The sequence below is a fragment of the Callithrix jacchus genome, chromosome 5 (assembly GCF_049354715.1).
Source record: "Callithrix jacchus isolate 240 chromosome 5, calJac240_pri, whole genome shotgun sequence".
Taxonomy (NCBI): Eukaryota; Metazoa; Chordata; class Mammalia; order Primates; family Cebidae; genus Callithrix; species Callithrix jacchus.
Genome location: NC_133506.1, coordinates 118328722 through 118352061, shown reverse-complemented (window position 1 = coordinate 118352061; position 23340 = coordinate 118328722). Strand labels below are relative to the sequence as shown.

Sequence of the window (23340 nt, the reverse complement as noted above, 5' to 3'; positions counted from 1 at the left end):
AATCCTTCCTTCCCGGAGGTAGACGTCTGCGGTGAGAAATTGGTTCCGAACTCAAAGGAACCCAGCGTGGGGCGACAGCCGAGTCACGTGGCCGGCGGTCCCCATGACGTGCTGGCTGCGGGGCGTCACTGCGACGTTTGGGCGACCTGCCGAGTGGCCAGGCTACTTCCGTCACCTGTGTGGTCGTGGTGCTGCAATGGACCTGGGACCCATGCGCAAGAGTTACCGCGGGGACCGAGAGGTGCCGCCGCCAGGGCCAGGCCTCCCGCAGGGCGGGGGAAGAAGGGTCCCCAGATTCATCTACAGCGGGGAGGGGAGTAGGAGGAACCTCTCGGGACTTCTGGGGCCAGCCAATGGGGCAAGGAGGTTTGGGGATCACCCCCGTGGGATAAGGGGGCTTCAAAGACATCCGACCGGGGGAGCAGTTCCGGGGAAATGCAAATGAAGATGGGTTCGAACGTCAGCCTTTCGTAAGGGATATGAGCTCGAAATTTGGAGCCTACCTGGGTTGGAATCCTTAACCTCTCTGGGCCTCAGTTTCCTCATCTGGGAAGTGATAGTACCTAGCTCACGGGGATGTTAAGAACTTAGATGTCTGTAAAGTGCTTAGAACCCTGCTACTCACCTAGTACAGGTAGCAAGGTCAGATAACTTGCTCAGTCCCGCTGAGCCAGTGATGGATTAATCAGGGTTTCATGTCATAGATGTCATGACAGGGCCGGGCCTCCCTCAAGTGGTGGGGGAAGAGGGGTCTTTCAGAGTCATCTACTCGGAGGAGGGGATTAGGAGGAGCCAGCCCCTCAGGGCTCCTGGGGCCACCCCCTGGGGCAAGGAGGTTTGGGGGTCACCCAAACTCCCCAAGGAGGGCATGGTCATGGGCCCCTCTTTGGGTGGATACAGTGATAAAGAGCTTACAAACTGTTTGAGAAAAAAGTAAGTGGAATTTGGGGAAGGGGACTAGCTCAGGGAGGAGAAAGCTCTTAGCTTACTGCCTTCAGTACTTTTTGCTGACCGCTGGGAAGTTCTTTTCCTTTTCCCTCCTCAGGATGGGAACCAAGAGAACCTTTATTAGTCAGGCATGTTGGAGCGTGCCTGTAATCCCAGCTACTTGGGAGGATAAGGTGGGAGGATCACATGAGCTTGGGAGGTTGAGGCCTCAGTGAGCCAAGATCACACCACTGCACTCCAGCCTAGGTGAAAGAGTGAGACACTGCCTCAAAAAAAAAAAAAAAAAGCAGTTTTTGATTAAATCTCAGCCTGCTGAATGAGAAATTATGGGGGTGGAGCCCAGAAAGTTTTTTAATGCTCCCCAGGTGATTCTGATACACAGACAGTTTTGATACCCATGACATAAAACTCTGATTTATCCATTGCTAGCTCTGGGACAGCAAGTTGTCTGACCTTTTTATGCCTGTTTCCTCACCTATAAAATGGGGCATAGAATCTTCTTACTGCATGCTATTTTTTATTTTAAGGTCATTGTCATGAGGACTAAATCAGTTGATATTTGAAAAGTGATTAGAACAGTACCACGTACATAGTAAGCGCTATATATGTTTATTAAATGAAATAAAACTCCCTTTCTAGGCATTTGAGGAGACTCATCTGGCCTCCCTGGACCCAGTTAAACAGTTTGCTGCCTGGTTTGAGGATGCTGTTCAGTGTCCTGACATAGGGGAGGCCAACGCCATGTGTCTGGCTACCTGTACCAGGTGAGCATGGCCATGGGACCCTCCTTGGCTGGGTACATATGAAGTAGGAGCTTATGAAGCTCTCAGCTCTAGATGCCGACTTTATGGTTCCAGCTCTGTTGTTAATGTACTGTGTGGCTTTAGGCAGCATACTTGTCCTCTCTCGGCCTCTATGTCCCTACTTATAAACCGGAGACCAGACCACAAAATTACATGTCAGTGATAAAAATGCAGTGCCTTGTTCATCTCTGCCCTTTATACAGCCATACACAATCCCTTGCCTCCCTCATCTCTCCATTTACCCAAACCCCATCTGCCGTTCAGGAGCTACTTCTGCTGAAGCTCTGTTCCTCTCTCAAAATCTAGTACAGTACTTCACTATATCATTCCTTTGACAATCATATGTCCTTTGAGACATAACTTGTATTATAGCCTGTTATTCAGACTATGATAGATAGAACAATACTCCTAGCTAAACTGTAAGGCCTTGAAAGCAGTGCTCTTATACTGTGCGAGTGCCTATCTCCCAGAGCTCTGAGCAGAGGAGCTGATCTAATAGCACCACCATGATCCCTAAGCATTGGATGATTCATTATTGTTAGTCCCTGCCCTTAAGGTCTTATGAGTTTGCTAGGGCTGTCTTAACAAAATACTGTAGACTGGTAGCTTAAACAACAGGAATTTATTTTCTTATAGTTCTGGTGGCTAGAAGTCCAAGATCAAAGTGCCATCAGGAGTGGTTTCTGGTGAGGCCTCTGCGTGGTTTGCAGACAGCTGCTTTTTGCCATGTCGTCACACTGCCTTTCGTGTGTGTGTGTGTGTGTGTGTGTGTGTGTGTGTGTTGGAGGGTGCGGGGGTAGGGGAGGTGGTTCTGAAGTGTCTCTTCTCTTACAGTGACACCAATCCTATTGGATTAGGGCCCCACCCTATGACCGTATTTAACCTTAGTTACCTCCATAAGGTCCCTGTCTCCGAATACAGTCATATTGGGGTTTAAGGCTTTGACATAGGGGTTTTGGGTATCACAGTTCAGTCCGTAACAGGGCCTCAGGCTGTAGTGTCATACCTCTAGGACAAATCCCCAGAAGCACACGGGAGGGGGCAGCCTGACAGCTCAATAAAGGGGGTGCAGCTGGAGGGGGTGCTTAGACATCTTTTGGGGAGAGGGACTGTAGCCAGAACCTTGAAGCAGGCTCTGACCACAGTGCTCTGCTGTTTGCCCCTAGAGATGGAAAACCCTCTGCCCGCATGTTGTTACTGAAGGGCTTTGGCAAAGATGGCTTCCGTTTCTTCACCAACTTCGAGAGCCGAAAAGGAAAAGAGCTGGTCAGTGAAAAGGGCTGGTAATCTTTCCCAGGGCCTGCAGGGTCTGGCTCTTGCCTTCTGTCACCTTCTCATGCCACCTGCCCCTACCCCTTCCCATCTACTTGCTCTCTGTGTGCAAGTATCCTCCTGCCATGAGGCCTTGGCACTTGCCCTGCTCTTTGCCATGAATGAATGAATGAATTAATTAATGCAAAGGTCCCTGCCTCACCCCCATCAGCCTTCACCTGTTCCTTCAGATCTCAGCCAACATGTTACCGCCTCAGGAAGGCCTTCCTTGACTCTGACTCAGTCCCTCATGCTGTTTGCTGTCATTATAACTTGCAACATTCCTTTTTGTTATTTTCTTCAGTTTGTAAATGAGCATTTATTTAGGTGATTATGTAACGGATATTTGTCTCCTCTGCCGAACAGTAAGCTCTCTAGGAGTGGAGGCTGCTCTGTTTTATCTTTGCTGTACCCACTGCATGTCTCCTATTATCAGACCCAGAGTGGGCGCTTCATGTGCATTCAATGAATGGATCCAAAATGAGTAAACCTCCCTGAGTCTATGCCAGCATCTCAAGACTCACAAATCTGTGGGTGAGAGAAGTGTCCCAGCCTCACTTTGGAGTGCAACTGGCTTAAATTTAGCTCCACCATTACTGAGGGAACTTGGGCGTGTGACTTAGCCTGTCGCTGTATCTGTGACAACAGGCCCACCTTTGAGGATTTAAATGAGCTATTACAGTGGATGCATCTGCTGCAGGCCTGCACACTACAGCTCTCCTGCCTTTCCCCTGCATGCCGGAGGCCTCCTCTCCCTGTCCTGATGGCTGGTTGTAGATTCTCTTTTACTTCTAGGACTCGAATCCCTTTGCTTCCCTTGTCTTCTACTGGGAGCCACTTAACCGTCAGGTGAGTGACTTTTCCCAGAAAAGCCTGGAAAAATAGACTGGGTTGGCAGGACCTGAGTTTATGGCTGAGTCTAGTGAAGGTCTCCAGACTGGGCAAACGTCCCACCTGGGCACTCTGCCTCCAAAACAGCCCTCAGTTAGCTGGTCTAGTTGGAGCCAGGAGTGGTGAGGCAGTGGATAGAGAGAACAGACGAACGGGGCCTGTGCTGGTAGGGACGGCAGGTGGCATTGAACACCATTCACCCAGAGCCATCCCTGAGCAGGTGCGTGTGGAAGGCCCTGTGAAGAAGCTGTCCGAGGAGGAGGCTGAGTGCTACTTCCACTCCCGCCCCAAGAGCAGCCAGATTGGGGCTGTGGTCAGCCACCAGAGTTCTGTGATCCCTGATCGGGAGGTGAGTGGGGCTCTGCCATAGTCCTCCAGGTGGTGGAGGCTTTGGCTTATCCCTAGAAGATACCTGGTTCTTCTCTCTCTAGTGAAGACAGTGAAAAGGACAATCTCCCTAGGGGAAGTGGGGGTGGGAGAGGGGAAATAGGCCTCCTCTGTCTGTCTGGCCCTCTCGTTGACTGTGTGCTCCTGGAGGATAGAGGCCAGTCTGCTCTGCTCACCCATCTCCCCAGCACACATCCACAGGAAGTCCTTGCTAATGAATGATTGACTGGGCCTGGCCCTTCTTCTAACTCCTTCCCCTGGACAGTATCTGAGAAAGAAAAATGAGGAACTGGAACAGCTCTACCAGGATCAAGAGGTGCCCAAGCCAAAATACTGGTGAGTGACATCTGGTAGTCATCTAGAAAGGGACACCATGCCCTCACATTTACTTGAAGCCACCTGCCTGGGGAATCACAGATCTCCTCCTCCCTGACAACCCTTGTCAGATGCATCCCAGCAATTTCCTTCAAGGGGCCCTGGGGTGAGGGGTGAGGGTAGGAGAGTGACCTGGCTAGAAAAACCCACAGAGCACTGAAACCCCTGCTTCTCCTTATAGGGGTGGCTATGTCCTGTACCCCCAGGTGATGGAGTTCTGGCAAGGTCAAACCAACCGCCTGCATGACCGGATAGTCTTTCGGCGGGGCCTACCCACAGGAGATTCCCCTTTGGGGCCCATGACCCACCGTGGGGAGGAAGACTGGCTCTATGAAAGACTTGCACCTTGACTCTGGCCCAGAGTGGAGCTAGGGCTAGGTGTCAAGAGACGGTGTGGGATTGGGACTCAGGCCCTTCTTTCTAACCTCAGCCCATTTCCCTCCCTACCCCTTATATTCAGGACTCTTCAGAGTTCATCCTCCGAGTTCTCTGTTCTCAGTTGGTTCTCAGTTAGCTGGTCAAGCGGAGTGTAATGGTGGCGTAGAGAATCACAAATGGAAAATAATTCCATAATTATTTTTTTGACCTTGCCTATGATTGATTAGGATAGCTCCCTCTGGGGTAGCAGCCGCCTTTCTCGTGACATCTTTTGAGTCATCCTGGCCAAAGCTTAGTCCCAGCATATGCACCTGATTCAATCTGGCCAATCAGATTGTTTTGTCAATAATTTGAAATTTGAAATGGAGAGATCAAAGCGCTGGGAGTCACTGAAGCCAAGTCATTCATGGCAGCCAGGAAACAACAGGAATCAACAGCCTCTGCCTGCTGCTGTTGCAATTCCCAGGATCCCTCATTCCCAGGTCAGCTGTGCAGTTCCTCCCCCTGCCTTGAAAAACCCCACTATCTCTGTAAATTCTCTCTCTCTCTCTCTCTTTTTTTTTTTTTTTTGACCTAATCTAGCTAGAATCTATTTCCGTTGCTTACAACTTAACCTTAACTAACTCATTTACCAATAGAATTTTTTTTTTTTTTTTTTTGAGATGGAATCTCACTCTGTCACCCAGGCTGGAGTACATGGCATGATCTCAGCTCGTTGCAACCTCTGCCTCCCAGGTTTAAGTGATCCCTGCTTAGTAGCTGGGATTACAGGTACCCGCCACGACGCCTGGCTAATTTTTATATTTTTAGTAGAGATGGGGTTCATCGTGTTGGCCAGGCTAGTCTCCAATTCCTGACCTGAAATGATCCATCCACCTCGGCCTCCCAGAGTGCTAGGATTACAGACATGAGCCACTGTGTCCGGCCAGGATTGTGTGTGTGTGTGTGTGTGTGTGTATATATATATATATATATATATGTAATTTTTGTTTTTGCTTTTTGAGATGGAGTCTCGCTCAGTCACCCAGCCCCATCTAGAGTGCAGTGGTATGATCTCAGCTCACTGCAGCCTCCGCCTCCCGGGCTGAAGCAGTTTTCCTGCCTCAGCCTCCTGAGTAGCTGGGATTACAGGTGCATGCCACCATGCCCGGCTGATTTTTCTATTATAAGTAGAGACAGGGTTTCACCATGTTGGTTAGGCTGGTCTTGAACTCCTGACCTTGTGATCAGTCCACCTTGGCCTCCCAAAGTGCTAGGATTACAGGCATAAGCCACTCTGCCCAGCGCAGGATAGTATATTTTTATAGTACTTCCCCTACTGATTGCTGCCTTCTCTGTGGCTCCAAAGGACCCACAGAGTTACAGGAAAGCAGGTTTCATCTCAGTATTAGGAGAGATTTCAAGCAATCAGACCTGCCTAAGAAGGAGTAGGCTGTCACTAGGAATTTTTATTCCCAGTCATTCAGGAATTTTGTAGAAGGGATTCATGTGCTGGTATAAATAGGACAGGAACATTTTAATCAGCTTTACTTTCTATGTTTGTTTGTGGAAATGGTGTGTGTATGTTTTTCCAAAAAGGAAAATTAAATGATTATAGAGATTATGTTTTTCAGACTACCCATATATCTGCTGTCGATACTCCCCACTTCTGCTGATGACTCCTAGATCATTAGCTTTTCACCCACACTGGAATTACCTGGAAAGTTTTAAGAACTCCGATGCCTGGGTCCCACCCTCAGAGATGATTGAACCAGCCTGGCCAGCATGGTGAAACCCTGTATCTACTATGAGGGCAGCCTGGGCACTGGGAAATTTAAAAGCTCCCCAGAGAATTCTGTGCAGCCAAAGTTGAGGCCTCCTGGTCTAGAGCTTTGCTATACACAGTGTGGTCCACAAGCCAAGAGCATCAGCATCACTTGGCAGCCCCTTAGAGATTCAGACCCCTGGCCCACTGAATCTGACCCTGTATTTTCACTAGACCCCAGGTGACCAACTGCACTGGACTCAACCTCTAAACCATGACCTCCCACCCTCACAATCTGTGATCCTTTTGTGACCCTCAGCTGAGTCTGTGCTAAACTGTGTTTGTTCTCTTTGAGCAAAGCCCACTGATCAGAGACAGCCTGGATGAGCAAGCAGCCTGCTGGCCATGGAGAGGAGCCAGGCTGGGTAAATGTTTGCTGTGACTAAGCCAGGATCAGAGAACTGACTGTTGCTTGCACTGGCTGGCATTGAGCTTGCCACTCTGAGCTGTGCTTCCTTCCCCTTCAGGGCCCTGAGCCTCAGTCCCTATTATCTACAGGCCTCCTCCCAGGGCAGCCCTCTCCTGGTTAATCCCCCTTAAGCCTGAGTGCAGGAAGGTACATGAACCTTGCGGCCCCCTGCAGGCAGGAGGGTGTCGGGTGCCCTGAGCTCCCTTGACCTTTTTCTTGTACTGTAAGCAGTGCTGTTTCTGAGTTCGTGTACGTGTGTGTAGAAGCGCTGCACCCACCTTGTGTTATTGGGGGTTGTGTATCCCCCCAGTTTTAAGCCTGGTCTCAGCTGTTCCTTTTCCGTTCTCTGTCCAGTCGTTACTGCCCCCAGTCTGTAATAAAAGCCTGTCAGCTGTGCATTTTATTGATGTTCAATCCGGTCTGGTCTCCCTCGACCCCCAAGGAGGGGACTTGAGGAATTTAATCGACTTTTCTGCCCCCTCACTTCTCCGCATCAAGTAGGCCTATGTCCAGCAGGGGGAGCTCGTCGCACAGGGTCGGCCCCTTCCGGGCAGTGAGGCCAGTTCTAGCCGGCCTCCCTTGCCTCCCCCTTCCTCTGCTTGGGCCGCGTCCCAGTGAAACTGTGGTCGATAACTCGTAGCCTCTCCCGGTTCCCGCACATATTTACGCTCTCGGTTCCTCCTCCTTCCCTGTTCTCATGAAAACTTGCAGCTGCCTCACTCTGCTTCCCTGGGCAGTCAGATCTCCCTTTGGCTTCTAGTATCTACCCCATATCCATCTGGCCCCCCAGCTTAGAAACACAGGTGGACTTTACCTAGAAGATGGAGCTGGGGTCAGCATGCAATGGTCAGAGGGGCTGTGGACACTCTCACCCAGAGTGGTGATGGTGAGATTGGAGGTGGTGGCCCAGGGCCCAACCTTATTGCTCCCCACTCAGGGAAACTGAGAATGGGTGGATGTGGGAGATGCCTGTAGTCTGGGGTCTTAGGGGACACTGCTTCAAAGTTGGTTGGCTTTATCCCACGGCTTCCAGAGTTTGTCCAGCCTCCTCAAATGATGCTCACCTCCCAGGATCCAAGACCCAGACATTGCTCCCTCCCCTCCCCTCTTCCCCTTCTGCAGGTATCTGTGCTTTTCTTCATTCTGAGCTTCAGGTTCCTGTTCCCGCAGCAGGTAAGACTCAAGAGTAGAAGGGACTGTGTGGGACAGTGGTCACATGCACAAGCTGGCTCTGGCTTCAGTCCCAGCTCCACCAGCGCCTGGCCCCCAGGGTGAGTGATTTCACCTCTAAGCCTCAGCCAGCTTGTCTGAAAAATGGGGATAATGACTGCACCTGTCTCAGGTGATGATAGGATTAAGTGAGCAACCTTAGGGAGGGCTTGTTCTAGAGCCGCCTGTCATAAGCACCCTGTAAATGTTACCTATTAACATGGGGCAGGGCTGTAGTGTGGGGAAAGTCTGAGTTCCTCCTTGGAGGCCTCATGGATTGAGTAATTAGTGAGACCCTAGAAAGTTCTGTGTAGTGAGAAGGGGTAGGGGAAGAGGCCTTGGGAAAGGCAACACCCCTGAGCCTGCCTTCCATCCTTCTAGCTCCTGGTCTCCCTCCCCCATCACTTGAGGTCCCCCTGGCCTGGGTGAGGCACCTAACAAAGGCTCCCTTGTATAGGTCTGTTTGTTTCAGTAATAAATTCCCCAAGCAGCGGCTCCTGGGGTGGGGTGGCCAGCAGCCTGCCAGGAGCTGACCTGGAAGCCGCAGGACTACATTGTTTGGTGGCCACCTTAGTCTCTCCCTGTGTTTCTACCAGGAGCTCCAGAGATTTGGCCAACTTTTTTTAGTTCCCAGCTCTTATGGCTTGATAAAGAGTTGGACCTAACATCATAAGATAACAACTTTCTCCTCTTTCTTATTTACTAAAAAAAAATTTTTTTCTAGAGTTCAGGTCTAGTTCTGTCACCCAGGTTGTAGTACAGTAGCACAATCATAGCTCACTGTAGTCTTGAACTCCTGGACTCAAGCAATCCTCCCACCTCAACCTCCCAAGCAGATAGGACTACAGGCATGTGCCACCACAGTCAGCTAGTTTTTGTTTGCTGGGTTTTTTTTAGAGATGGGGATCTCGCTATGTTACCTAGGCTGGTCTCAAACTCCTGGGCTCAAGCAATCCACCCATCTCAGCCTCCCAAAAAGTGGGAATTACAGGCCTGAGCCACCATACCTGCCCTCTCCTTTTTCTTAAACCAAAGCTATGGGGTATGGTGGAGTTCTTTATAAAGCAAGGGGCAAGGAAGCCAGTATTAAACTGAACACCTACTATGGGACCTCTGATAGGCTACTTAATACTGACCGCTTTTGATAAGATTGTTTCAGCCCCCTTTTATAGAAGAGGGAACTGAGGCTCAGAGGACAAGCAAATGTTTTCAAGGTCACCCAGCTACTAAGGGGTAGAGCCAGAGTTTGAATCTTCATCCCAAACCAAACCACTGAAACTTTGGGGTCAGTCCCCAAAGCTCTGCCCTACTCTCTTGAGCATCTGATGGCCTCTCTGTGGACCAGAGAGAACTAACCACTGAGGTGTAACTAGCTCCTTCTGCTCCCAGATCCCCATACTAAGGCTGGTTTGATGGTAAAAATTACTGACCCAGTTCCCACACTGTCACACCTGGGAACCCTTCCTGAAGCTTGAAAAAAAGTTTGAGCACAAAGGTCCACTTTACTTACATGAAGGAAGATAAAGGCATGAAAAACAGTCATCTCAATAAGTACAAGACATGAGCATAAAAGAGGTTCTCTGCATTTCTAGCATTGTTATTACAAAGAGAGAAACCTACAATTATTTTGTTAAACAAGACTCCAGGACCCATCTCTGGAGCGGATACATTACTATAGGGGAGGGAGAGGAGAAAGTTCCCCACCCACTCCCCCGATTTGGCCAGTGTAGCTTCCCTTTGAGAGTGTCACCTGCACAAGTCATGGCCAAAACAGGAACCAGTAAGTCAAACTACCATCAATCTAGTCTTCTACAGCACCCCCCACAGAGTGCCCGTGTCCTCTGCCCCCTCCACACCTGAGGGCACAGTTCCAGGAAGTTTACTGCCTGTGTTAGGAGGTGAGCTCAAGTTCAGTGTCTCTGCCTCTGGCTCCACAGAAACCAGAGTCCATCACGTGGCTTCTGAAAAATTGACCTCCTCAGGATTGGTCCAGGGAACAGTCACGGGTAGAGAAAGTAAAGCGAGCAGCAATTCAAACTCGCCCTTGACCCTGTGTCCATTGAGGAGATGAAGTCTGGCTCCCTCTCTCCATTCCCTGCCATGCCCACCTCCCTGCCGGCCCTGCCATTGCTTCAAGGAGGGCTGTCCATCCTGAGTGAGAGTTTTCACCCTTGAACTAGAGGGCCTTTTTATGCGGTCAGGGTGAGGGTAGGAGGACCCTGGGATCTCCCAGGCCATATAAAAGTGGAGTCACATAAATACAAATCTAAAAACCAGCCATTTCCTGCCAGCAGACATCAACTGCCACCATGGCTTCAGCTATGGCCAAAGAGGCCAGCGTAGCAAACTCCTGTCTCAGATCCTGCTGATGACAGGGAACAAGGAGGTGCTAGCACCCTCCTCAGTCCTTCACTTCAATGACCGCCCTTCCTCGCAGTCATCAAAGAGGCTAGGGTTCTCTGCCAGTGTGGCTCTCACTTTCTTCTTCTCCTTGAAGCGGCCTGAGTTGGAGACCTTGACGTGCTTGCCCTTGGTGCTCTTGTCCACGATCTTTTCCAGGCGGGTGTTAAAGTTGCTGTTGGGGCCTCCAGCGTCGGGCCTCGGGGGTTCTGTGCCTCCCTCTGTTTGGGCATAGGTGTCAGGGATCTCATACAGCACCTTGGGAGTGGATTTCTTTTTCCGGAGGAAAGTCAGCTTCCACCAACCAATTTCAGTTGTCATGGTGCTCCCTAAGCCGAGGGTGGGGCTTTCTGCTGGAGCAGGGTGGGGGAGACAAAGGGGTCAATGGGAAAAGGGGGTGGGTGCCTTTGGACCAGCTTGCTGTAGACTCCTAATCGTGGGCTTCTTTTAAGAATTAAAGAAAGGGCCGAGGTATGGTGGTGAACACCTGTACTCCCAGCTACTCAGGAGGTTGAGGCAGGAGTATCGCTTGAACCCGGGAGGCAGAGGTCGCAGTGAGCTGAGATCACACCACTGCATTCCAGCCTGGGCAACAGAGCGAGACTCTGTCTCAAAAAAAAAAAAAAAAAAAAAAAAAAAAAGAATTAAAGAATTGAAGGTAGGGCTGAATAAACCCAAGATTCAGGTCAGTGGAGTGACACATGCTTTTGGAGAGTATGAGACAAGAGAAGGGTCAAAGTTAAGGTCATGACAGGGAAGCCACCCACACCAGGCAGAGGGGCAGTGGGACAGGCACACACCATTGCCCTGCAGGGTTGTCGGGAGCTTTGAGATCATTCCTGCCAGGCCCCTCAGGGCCGCAGGCAGGTGGGCAGCTTGCCCAAGTCACACAGCATCCAGGCCTTTAATGCTCTTCGCAAACTTCTCACGCCCTGCTGCCAGGTGTGGGCAGACCATTGACTTGTGGCACAGGGAGAGAAAGACCATGTGCATTTTGCTTGGAATTCATTACAAAATTAAATATAATTAGTGACTTTCTGAGCAATGTGAACTTCCCAGCAGTGACCCGCAAGGCTGAAGTAGCTGCTGAGCTGTTCCTAAGGCAGGAGCCAGAACCTCAGGCTAGGACTGGGAAATCCTGGGGGATTTCCTCACCTATCCCATCCAGCCATAGCATTTAGCTCTACTGTTAATCCCTGCCCACAGAGGTAACCATGCATTGCAAATAAAACCTATGATAATGGGAATAATTAAGAGATAGTTCCCTTTCCCACCAAGCTTTCATAAGAAAGGGGAGCGAAAAAGGCAGAAAGCAGTTAGAAGTATCCCAGAAGTACAGGAGAGACACGGTCATCACAGGTTGTACCTTCCAGGGTGGGGCTTAGGTCTGAAATCCAGGCTTCTCTACTCATAGGCCACGTACCCTGCCATGGAGCTGCCTTCCCCAGGGGCCTCACCTTTGACTAATTTCCACAAAGGTATTGTTTGAGCTAGCGGAAGTTCTGGGAGAGAAGGTTGCCTGGACATCATCGATAGATGAGGTATGTAAGATAGAAGCAGATGACAGTCTGCTAGATGAAGGAAGATCAATGACAAAACAGGCAGAAGAAAGGTGATGACTAGCGAGGTTGGTGGTCTAGTTCTCAGGATGCCTAGGTGCCAGCTGTGAAAGCTCCTGGGGAGGAAGGCGCAGCCAGTGGACACCAGAAAGCTAGAAGGCATTGCTCTTGTCACCCCTCTGGAGTGCAATGCTGTGATCTTGGCTCATTGCAACCTCCACCTCCCAGGTTCAAGTGATTTTCCTGCCTCAGCCTGCCAAGTAGCTGGGATCACAGGCATGTGCCACCACACCCAGCTAATTTTGTATTTTTAGTAAAGACGGGGGTTTCTCCATGTTGGTCAGGCTGGTCTCGAACTCCTGACCTCGGGTGATCTGCCTACCTCAGCCTCCCAAAGTGCTGGGATTACAGGCGTGAGCCACCATGCCTGGCGTTCACCTCCTTTTAAAAACTGGAGGTATTCACTGCATTTTTTGAAAAATACCAGAAAGACATACTCCAAATAATTAATAGTGCCTTTCTTTATGTAGGAGTAGAGGGTGCTTTCTCTATTCTAGTTTTCTGATTTCCAGAATTTCCATAATGAGAATAGATTATTTTAGGGGTTGGGGAGCATATCAAATTCAGGAAAGAGGAGAGCACGATGTGAGCCTAGGCTTACAATGAGCTGAAGGCCTGCATCCAGACTCCTCGCTGCTCTGGTCTTTTGCCCCTCCATGTCCCCACCCCCTCCCCCAGAGCACACAGCTGATGGATTCCTTTCCACCTCTCTGTCTGGGAAGCAGCTGCCACATTGCCAGCTCTGTCCCTTTAGCTGGGCTCAAGTAGCAAGAGAAGCTGAGGGGAGATCTTGTGAAGCTCCCGCTCAGAAAGTGAAGGGGCGGTGAGAGGGACTCGATAAATACTTCCAGGGCACCCTGGAGAGGTGAGCACACCTAGGGACAGCCTGAGAGGTTTGCTTTGGCAGCTTGCCCCACCTGGGCTTAGCACAGCCTTGCACAGGACTTAGTGTTCCAGAATGGGTTTCTGGAAGGAGGTGTGGGGAGAGCAGAGAAGGAGGAACAGGGTACTTGCTTGGTCTGTGGGTGCCCCAGTCACTGCCTTGTCTGGAACAAGGCCCATAGCCCCACCACTACTCATCTGGAGCAAGGAACTTGGAGAATGGAAGAACAGAAGATCCAGCTCCCGAGACTCATAACCACCAGATTTTCTAGCTCCAGAGAGAAAGAAGCTTCTGCCTGTGCCCATTAAAATTCACCTGTTTTGGGCCGGGTGTGGTGGCTCACGTCTATAATCCCAGCACTTTGGGAGGCCGAGGCGGGTGGATCACGAGGTCAAGAGATTGAGACCATCCTGGTCAACAAGGTGAAACCCCGTCTCTACTAAAAATACAAAAAATTAGCTGGGCATGGTGGTGCGCACCTGTAGTCCCAGCTACTCGGGAGGCTGAGGCAGGAGAGTTGCTTGAACCCAGGAGGCGGAGGTTGCAGTGAGCTGAGATCGTACCATTGCACTCCAGCCTGGGTAACAACAGTGAAACTCCGTCTCAAAAAAAAAAAAAAATTCACCTGTTTTAACAGGCATTTCAAGTTGACAAACTTGAGGCTTAACTCTCTTTGGCATAAAGGGAGCCACAGATCATGAGGAACTTGTCAGAAAATGTAGAGACGGGAACAGCCCTTGTGCCCTGCCCTGGGGCCTCCACCAAGGCATCAGGTATGGTGCCCTTGTGTCCTTGCCTTGTACTGTGGTCTCTCTAGAATGTTCTTTGCCAGAGGCCAGGTACAGCGGCTCAAGACGATAATCCCAGCACTTTGGGAGGCTGAGGCAGGAGGATTGCTTGAGGCCCAGAGTCCAAGACTAGCCTGGCCAACATGGAGAAACTCTGTCACCACTAAAAATACAGAAATCCTGGCCGGGAACAGTGGCTCAAGCCTGTAATCCCAGCACTTTGGGAGGCCAAGGCAGGTGGATCATGAGGTCAAGAGATCGAGACTATCCTGGTCAACATGGTGAAACCCCGTCTCTACTAAAAATACAAAAAATTAGCTGGGCATGGTGGCGCATGCCTGTAATCCCAGCTACTCAGGAGGCTGAGGCAGGAGAATTGCCTGAACCCAGGAGGCGGAGGTTGCAGTGAGCCGAGATCGCGCCATTGCACTCCAGTCTGGGTAACAAGAGCGAAACTCCGTCTCAAAAAAAAAAAAAAAAAAAAATCCACAGAGCGTGTGGCTCACGCCTGTCATTCCAACACTTTGGGAGGCCTAGGTGGGTAGACCACCTGAGGTTGGGAGTTCAAGACCAGCCTGACCAACATGGATAAACACTGTCTCTACTAAAAATACAAAATTAGCTGGGTGCGGTGGCATATACCTGTAATCCCAGCTACTCCAGAGGCTGAGGCAGGAGAATTGCTTGAACCCAGGAAACAGAGGTTGCAGTGAGCCAAGATCACACCATTGCACTCTAGTCTGGGCAACAAGAACTAAACTCCATATCGAAAAAAAAACCCACAAAAAAAAATTAGGCAGGTACGGTGTCATGTGCCTGTAGTCCCAGCTACTAGGGAAGCTGAAGCACGAAAATCCCTTGAACCCAGTAGGCAGAGGTTGCAGTGAGCCGAGATTGTGCCACTGCACTCCAGCGTGGGTGACAGAGTGAGATTCTGTCTCAAAAAAAAAAAAAAAAAGAATGCTTTTGCCAGGCCTTCTTGTCTCTTCTGCCCAGGAGGACATGTAGGACCAGCCAGCAGCTGTTTGCCCTTTAGGCAAGCCTGACTTATGGAAATCTGGATTTGCAAAACAGAAAAATTAGCAGAATATTCTTTGTTTTACAAAATAACCCAGCTGTAGGATTCTGTAAACAGTGATCATAAAAGATAGTGTAAAATCTGATTTGCTTTAAAAACAAGCAAACAAAAAAGGTGATGTGATGTCCAAACTTCCCAGATTCTCAAAGTGGCAAAGAACAAGATATCTACAACCTTGTGCCCCTGCATAATCACAGAGGGCTCAAGGGGGTTGGCGGGGGTGGGCAGGTGCTCCGGACTTCAAACAGACCCAGCATTTGGTGACACATGGAGGGCCCTGCAGCTCAGGCAGGTTCCTGAGCTGGCCAAGCTAAGGGCTAGGCCCTTGCCCTGGGGCCCTACAATCCAAGGATGATAGAAATCAGCCCCTGAGGATGCCAGCTTCACCTCTGCTGTTTGCACAGCTTTGGGGCCATGAAGGGTCTCATGGGACAGCCTGCCACCTGGTCTTTGGTGACCAGCACTATGGCATGCACATGGGTGTCCTGGGACAGGCCCCTCCATCCCGGCTGAGTTCTGTGAGCTGCTCTGAAGGGCTTTGCCCAGATTGAGCCAGGCCCCTTCTGAGCTGGGACAAGTTAACCATTGACTGGGGCAGAGGGGTAGGTAAGGGAAGCAAGTCAGCTAATGTGTTGTTGGACAAAACCCAGAACTCCCTCCACCATCCCTCTCCAGGGCTCCTAATGGTGCTTGTCCATGCAGAATGAGACTGGGGTACCCTGAATAAAAATGGGGAGATGTTCCTACCAGACAGCTGGAAAAATGCTCCAGGCTGCGGGGTCAGAGGGGTGGGCTCCCGTTCAGCAAGAGTTAACAGAAAACTACTCAGCAGGAGCTCTGTTGGAGGCCTGGACTGACTCCAAGAGGCCAGTGGGATGAGTCCTGAGTGGAGTCCAGGTTAGAGGCTGGGGTTCTTTCCCAGAAGAACTGGCAGAACTGGGTGCCCTGACTGGGGTCTGTGCCTTAGTTTCCCCACCCACCAGCCCTCTGCCTGTACCTGTAATCCTGACTGCTCCAGGCTGGAGGTGAGACCTTTCCTAGAGAAGCAGTTGAGTCTAGTAGCTGCCTGGGATGGTGAGACTCAGGCAGGAAGGGGTGCCTCCGGGGTGCCGTACCAGGCAAGGCTTGGCCAGGAGAGGTGGGTAGGAGCAGCTGCACATCAGGTGCAGGAGGAACAGGTGCAGGAGCTAGTACCTGCTCCGCTGCAGCTCCTGGAGTCACCGTGAACCTGAAACCCAGCCCCTCCCAGCTAAGTAAACAGAAGCAGAGGCCGGCTCAGACTAATGAATATTCATCATGCCGGAAATCCAATCCCAGCGCCCATGCATCCACCCAGAAGCCGGGGACCTCCAGGGACTGCCACACTGGAGGAGGGAATCCCAAGGGAGATCTGGAGTGGCGGAGCACAGGAGGCTCTCTCTCAGTTTCCCCACTGTTGGGTGTCTGGTTGCACTTCCCAGCTGTAGCCAAGGTCACTCTACGCATTTCATCTTCCAAGGAAGCTCAGATCCCTCTCCAGCATGGACCACCACCTAGATGTTGCCCAGGTCACAACCGGGAAAGGGTTAAGGGCTGCTGCTTCCATTGGCAGGCTGGGTAGGACGGGGTGCACCCCAGCTTCCTTTGAACTCCCTGAGTCGAAACCAGTCCCTGGTTAAACTGGTTGGCAGACCGGTTCCCAGGCTGTCACTCCCCTGCCTGAAGGCCTCAAAATGGGGACTGGGTTGGGGGCTGTGGCTTCCTCCTGACCCAAAGAGCCCCTCCTTAAAATCTCCCTAGGGAGAAAAAAAGGGATACCAGCCTCTCCTTGGGTCAGGCTCTCCAGACCCACCACAACCTCAAACATTGTTATCCCTCTCCCGCTTTGCTTGGAGGTGGGGCCTCAAGGCCCTTGAGATCAGATGCAGAATTCCATGTTTGTGGGCAGGGGCATTGACTTTTCTGCATAGATTATACTCGTATCGGACTCTCAAAAAGACCTGTGACGGTCTCTCCACTAGCAAAGTACCACTGGCTTCAACTCCTCCCAGCATCAATCGAAAGGGCCTTCCTAGATATTATACAGTTAGCAAAACCTGGAGCAAGTTCTCAAGGAAAGGAGAGATGGGCCCCTAGTGAGGCTGGAAGAGAAGGAAAGGCAAGAAGGCAGGGGATGGGCACTTGGTTGGGAACAGGGCAGAGTGTGTGCGCACAGGGGCGATCGTCCTCACTGATTTGCAACCACACTCCCCCTGTAAACCCACCATCGGCCAAGCCTGTGTGCAGCCCTCAGCCAGGGCTGCTTTTGCGGATGGCTCTGTGCCTGGGGAACATTGCTTTGCAGCCACCCAGGGTGGCCTCTCCTGTTTGCATTTGCATTCTCTCTCCCCTTGGATGGACATCTCTGGAGAGTAGAAAACATCTGCTGCATACTCAATGTCTCTGCCACTCCTGGGCCCAGTGCTGCCCAGCTCAGGTGCCCAATCCACGCACCAGCTACCTTCCTTCAGGAACTGGGGGCATGCGTATCAGGCACAGAGTGAGGCATGAAGTAAAGAAAGGCATAAAATCCCCCCTTTCCCTGGCTCTCCCTCTAAATTACATTTGAAATCCCAGCTCACTAACTCTAAGAGCTGTCCTCCAGCTCCAATTCTGCTTCTACCGACACTCCAGCTTCTGATGGCCTCTTGGATTTGTATTCTCCTCCATCGGAAATAGCCCCTCTTCCCTTAAAATGTCTTTGGGTGGACAGTCCTCCAAAGGCTCCCCACAGCCCATAGCAGAACCCACTTGGCCTGACTCTCCTAGGATGGGGCCTCTGCAGCCTCCTCTCATGCCCACCTCCCCATTCCAACTGTCCCTGAATAGTAGACTCTTCTCTGCCTGTCTTGGTAGGCACAAGGCTGCCTTAGAATGGTGAGATTAGAAGTGCTGGCTGTGCTCTTGGGTAGCAATGTCCTTCCCATCACCTGTGTGACCCAAGACAAACTCCTATTCATCCCTCAAAACCTGAATTAATGATTACACCTTCCACCCTACCAGAAGTTTTCTTGTTTCCCTTTCTGTGTTCCCATAGAACCTGCTCATATACTTCTATTTAACATGATATATATACCATGATTGATTTCCACTTATAAACTTTTAGCTCTTTGAGCCCAGAATTATGTATCACTGATACAGGCCTGACATATAGTAGGTACTTATGCAAACCTGAAAATACGAATGAGAAACACAAACATTGTTTTTACCCAAATAAACTGTTAATGTAGCCAATGGCTTTGTCCCAGTCTCCCTGGGGCAGGTAAACGTGCAAGAAAACCCATTTATTTGCCTTCTTGCGGTTCCAGCTACAGCTGGCTTGCTGTCATGCTATCATCTCCCTGGGGGTTGATTCGAATTGAAGGGTATTATTTTGCAAGGTCCCCTGCCTCTAGTGCAAAGTACACACAGCTGTCCCAGAAAGGTGCCACAGCTTCCTAGATCTGTCACTTTCTATGAAAGCCTGGTCTACTCAGAAAGTGGGTATCTGGTTCAGAAGACAAAAACTCCTTCCAGCTCAGGTGTTGGGAAGAGACCAGAAGGCTGGTGAGATGGGCTTTGGTCTGGGGGACAGTAACCCCAGAGTCAGGTCCCCATTTCCCAGCTATAGAGAAAAGGGTTTGCTAATTCTGCGTGCCTCAGAGATCCCAGCCTCTCTGATGTCTGACCCAGGGGAGCAGATTCCTGTTCTCTTGGCCCCACACTACAGAAGGAGCCCCCATAAGTGCCATGGCAGGCCCACTAGTGGCTCCCCTTTCCCAGGCACCACCAGGACCAGGTGCCGGGGTGAGGCTCTAGCACATTACCCAGGGAGGGGTCAGCCTGGGAAGTCAGGCCCAACCCCTGGCCTTCAGGGTATTTATTTCTGGGAGGAGCAGCGTTGGGAGGAGAGTTTGAGATAACGCTGTGAGCTATAAATATCACTCTTCACATACAGGCCACTTAATTGCTTTATAAAAATTGTTACCTTTGTCCGGCAAGGTGGCTCAGGTCTATAATCCCAGCACTTTGGGAATGTGAGGGTGGAGGGGCAGATCACCTGAGGTCGGGAGTTGGAGACTAACCTGACCAACATGCAGAAACCCCATCTCTGCTAAAATACAAAACTAGCCAGGCATGGTGGCGCATGCCTGTAATCCCAGTTACTCTGGAGGCTGATGCAGGAGAATCGCTTGAACCCAGGAGGCGGAGGTTGCAGTGAGCTGAGATGGCACCATTGCACTCCAGCCTGGGCAACAAGAGCAAAACTCCATCTCAAAAAAATTTTTTTTTAAATCTCAGCTTGGGCCAGGCGCAGTGGCTCATGCCCATAATCCTAGCACTTTGGGAGGTTGAGGTGGGCAGATCACGAGGTCAGGAGTTCAAGCCTAGCTTGGCCAAAATGGTGAAACACTGTCTCTAAAAAATAAAATAAAATAAAAACTAAAACTAAATAAATAAATAAATCTCACCTTTAAGCACACCTTTCTAAAACTAGGTTTAAGTGTAACACGCCATATACAAACACGCAGTAGGCACATTTTCAGAAATGTGTTCTTGTTGAGTAAAGCAAGTCAAATTCACCTAAAGGAGCCCCAAGGACCTTGTTGCTCTTTTGGGGTACACAGCCATGAGGCCCCATTGAATTACAAATCCAGTTGGCCTGGCACATCCATCCCATTTTACTAACCTCTGCCCAGCAAGTAGATCTAGGCTTCAAGGATATTTCTTCCCCAAAACAGAGACAAGAGAGGTGCTGCCATTCTCCTCAGCACTCCCCTTTTTCTGGAAGGACAGGAGACCAGAGATCCTGGGGGTGTCCAGCCTGGTCGAGGTGACAAGCAAGGCAAAACCAAAGATCAGTCTCTGGTGGGCTACACCAGGTCAGTGGGGAGTGGGGGCAGGCAGAAGCTGCATTCTGATCTGAGGTGGGTGGTGGGGCTGCCACTGGAGGTGGCTTTCTCCTTGTTTTCATTCGAGGTGTCCCCTTCAAGGAGATCTCAGCAGGAAGTGGCAGTATAAGCAGCCAATATTAGGGGGATGTGTTCCAGGCACTCTCCCAGATGTTCCATAGGTGTGAACCCTTGATTCCCCCATGGCCACCCCCAGGTGGATTCTCTGACCAGTACACCCATTCATGTCCCCTCAGCAATTTTCCTGTTGCTTTTTTGCATTCATTCCCTGTGGCTGCCATGAGTTACTGCGAGCTCCCTGGCTTGAAACAACAGAAATGGACTCTTCTGACCTATCCAGTAAGTCAGAAGTCAGAAATCAGTTTAACTGGTCAAGACCAAGGGGTTGGCAGTGCCATGATTCCTCTGGAGGTTCCAGGGAGAACCTGTCCTTGACTCCTCCAAACTCCTGGTGACTGCAGGCACTCCTGGGCTTGTGGCCACACCACTTCCGTGGGTCAGGCTAACCTCCCTCCACTTCTCTCTTATAAGGACACTTGGGATGGATGGCATTTAGGATCCACCCAGATGATCCAGGATTCTCTCCTCACCTCAAGATGTTTAACATAATCACATGTGCAAAGAATCTTTTTCTATTATTCTTTTGCTATGAATAAGGTCACATTCATAGCTTCCAGAGGTTTGAAATGGTTATCTTTGGAGGGGTCATTTTTCAGCCTTCCACATTCTTCATTCAGACCACTTCTCTGTATTGTCAGATTTAAGTGCGCCTCCCACATCCTTTTTCAGGGAAGGACTTGCTGCCAGGTCACAGGAGCATGGTCAGCAGTTGGCCATCAGCTCCTTCGAGGTCTGCCTCAGCAACAGAAAGCTACCTTGCCGGAGGGGCAAGGTGCCCCTTTGGGGCAGCGCTCTTCTAGGGATATAAAAACCCAGCCATTTCAGCCCCATGAAGAACATGCTCAGGGGCAATATTCACTCAGAGGCCCCCACCATATTAACTGAAGCTTTACTGAGCCTGCAGTGCAGTTGGATTTCTGCCTCGCCCAGTCCTGCTTCCATCTGGTTCCTCTCACAGGAAATGATTCCTAATAAACATCTCGACCCCAAAACACCACCTACTACTGTAGAATGCAACCCATGACACAGATGTTTCCATTTTTGCCAGTATGGTGGAGGTGAGGTGGTCTACTTCATGTCATTTATTTATTTAGAGAGAGAGTCACACTGTGTTGCTGCAGTGGTGCCATCTTGGCTCACTGCAACCTCCACCTTCCAAGCGATTCTCCCACCTCAGACTCCCAAGTACCTGCACTTACAGGTGCACACTACCACACCCAGCTAATTTTTGTATTTTTAGTAGAGACGGGGTTTCCCCATGTTGGCCAGGCTGGTTTTGAATTCCTGACCTAAAGTGATCCACCCACCTTGGCTTCCCAAGGTGCTGGGATTACAGGTGTGCAGCATCGTGCCTGGCCGGTGTCCTTTATATTTGCATTTCCCTAGTGTACTGGATTTAACAGTGTCCCCAAAAATTCACATCCACTCAGAACCCCAGAATGTGACCTGCTTTGAAAATAGGGTTTCCAGATGTGGTTTTCAAATGTGGTCATCCTGGCTGAGGAATAGTGTTCTTACAAGAAGAATGTCATGTGACAATGGAGGCCAAGAGGGATGTACCTGCAAGCCAATGACACCAAGGCCTGCCAGCAGCTGCAGAAGCCAGGAGAGAGGCACAGAGAGCTTCTCTGCAAGGAACTAACTGTTCTGACACCTGGATTTCAGACTTCAAGCCTCCAGAACTGTGAGAGAGTAAATTTCTGTTATTTTAAGCCACCCAGTTTGTGGTGATTTGTTACAGCAGCCCCGGGAAGCTAGACCCCAGTTTCTAGTAAGGTTGGACATCTTTTCTTATTGGTCATGTTCTCTGAAATGACCATCCATCTTTCTTTCTTTCTTTTTTTTTTTTTTTGAGACGGAATTTCGATGTTGTTACCCAGACTGGAGTGCAATGGCGCCATCTCGGCTCACCTCAACCTCCGCCTCCTGGGTTCAAGCAATTCTCCTGCCTCAGCCCCCCGAGTAGCTGGGATTACAGGCACGCGCCACCATGCCCAGCTAATTTTTGTATTTTTAGTAGAGACGGGGTTTCACCTTGTTGACCAGGATGGTCTCGATCTCTTGACCTCATGATCCACCTGCCTTGGCCTCCCAAAGTGCTGGGATTATAGGCGTGAGCCACCGCGCCTGGCTGGACCATCCATCTTTCCCTCCCCTCCCCTCCCCTCCCCTCCCCTCCCTCCCCTCTCCTCTCCTCTCCCTTTTCTCTTCTTTTTGAGTCTGGGTCTCACTATGTTGCCCAGGCTGGTTTTGAACTCCTGGACTCAAGTGATCCTCCTGCCTTGACCTCCTAAAATGCTGGGATTATAGGTGTGAGCTACAATGCCCAGCCAAAATGATCATTTTTTTCAATGTAGAAAAACTTCATCTCATCATATGAGAGTTATCAATGCATTTATGGATCCCTGGCCTCTTTGCATAATTCTATTTTATTTATATATTATTTTTAGAGAAAGGGTCTCCCTCGGTCACCCAGGCTAGAAATACAATTGCACAGTCATAGTTCACTGCAGCCTCAAACTCCTTGGCTCAAACGATCCTCCCACCATTGCATAATTCTACAGCTTTCCAGCGATCTGCTGCCCATTGGTTAGGAATCCTGACCTATGGGATTAAACTTCAACCCTTCGTCATGGACCTGAAGGTTCTTCAAGATCTCCCTTTGCCCATCTCTTCAACCTAATTTCTCTCCACTGTCCCCACAAATATCCATGCTCCCATAATAAACTTCTTCCTTCTGGAACAGCCATTCTCTCACTTCTGGGCTTTGTCCTTGCTTTCTCCTTTTCCCAGAATGACAACTGCCACTTCCCTTCCTCTTTTCTTTCCTCTCTGTTCTGGTACAATTCCTACCATCCTGCAAGACTCAGCTCAAGTCTTACTTCTCCTAAGAGCCTGCTCTGGTGGTGTTCTGTCCTTCTCCCTTGCCTTTTCCCAAGCTGAGTAGGGTACTCCTCCTCCTTCTTTCTGTTCCCTTAGCAGTCTGAGCATCTCTGAGTGTACCTCTTTTTTTTCCCACCCCCGAGT

At 50.3% G+C, this 23340-nt stretch overlaps 2 protein-coding genes across 6 annotated transcripts; one reads left to right on the top strand and one right to left on the bottom strand.

The window, feature by feature from the left end:
- The first annotated feature begins 8 nt into the window (after nucleotides 1-8).
- PNPO (pyridoxamine 5'-phosphate oxidase) lies at nucleotides 9-22029 on the top strand. Of its 4 annotated transcripts, none has more exons than XM_017972698.3 (8): nucleotides 9-241; nucleotides 1588-1712; nucleotides 2918-3017; nucleotides 3858-3911; nucleotides 4174-4302; nucleotides 4606-4676; nucleotides 8429-8479; nucleotides 21775-22029. In XM_017972698.3, the coding sequence occupies exons 1-7, from the start codon at nucleotides 104-106 to the stop codon at nucleotides 8451-8453; spliced, it is 642 nt and encodes a 213-aa protein (XP_017828187.2). In that variant the 5' UTR covers nucleotides 9-103; the 3' UTR covers nucleotides 8454-8479; nucleotides 21775-22029. The 4 variants fall into 4 exon arrangements, with proteins under 4 accessions (XP_017828187.2, XP_008995693.2, XP_078230382.1 ...); XM_008997445.5 differs by lacking the exon at nucleotides 21775-22029 and adding an exon at nucleotides 16492-18534; XM_078374256.1 differs by lacking the exons at nucleotides 8429-8479; nucleotides 21775-22029 and adding an exon at nucleotides 6707-7704.
- PRR15L (proline rich 15 like) lies at nucleotides 5977-16507 on the bottom strand. Of its 2 annotated transcripts, none has more exons than XM_035301363.3 (2): nucleotides 16281-16507; nucleotides 5977-11268 (listed from the first exon to the last, which is right to left on the bottom strand). In XM_035301363.3, the coding sequence occupies exon 2, from the start codon at nucleotides 11234-11236 to the stop codon at nucleotides 10925-10927; it is 312 nt and encodes a 103-aa protein (XP_035157254.3). In that variant the 5' UTR covers nucleotides 11237-11268; nucleotides 16281-16507; the 3' UTR covers nucleotides 5977-10924. The 2 variants fall into 2 exon arrangements, with proteins under 2 accessions (XP_035157254.3, XP_017828188.4); XM_017972699.4 differs by having other exon boundaries at nucleotides 5977-11265.
- Nucleotides 22030-23340: the final 1311 nt, after the last annotated feature.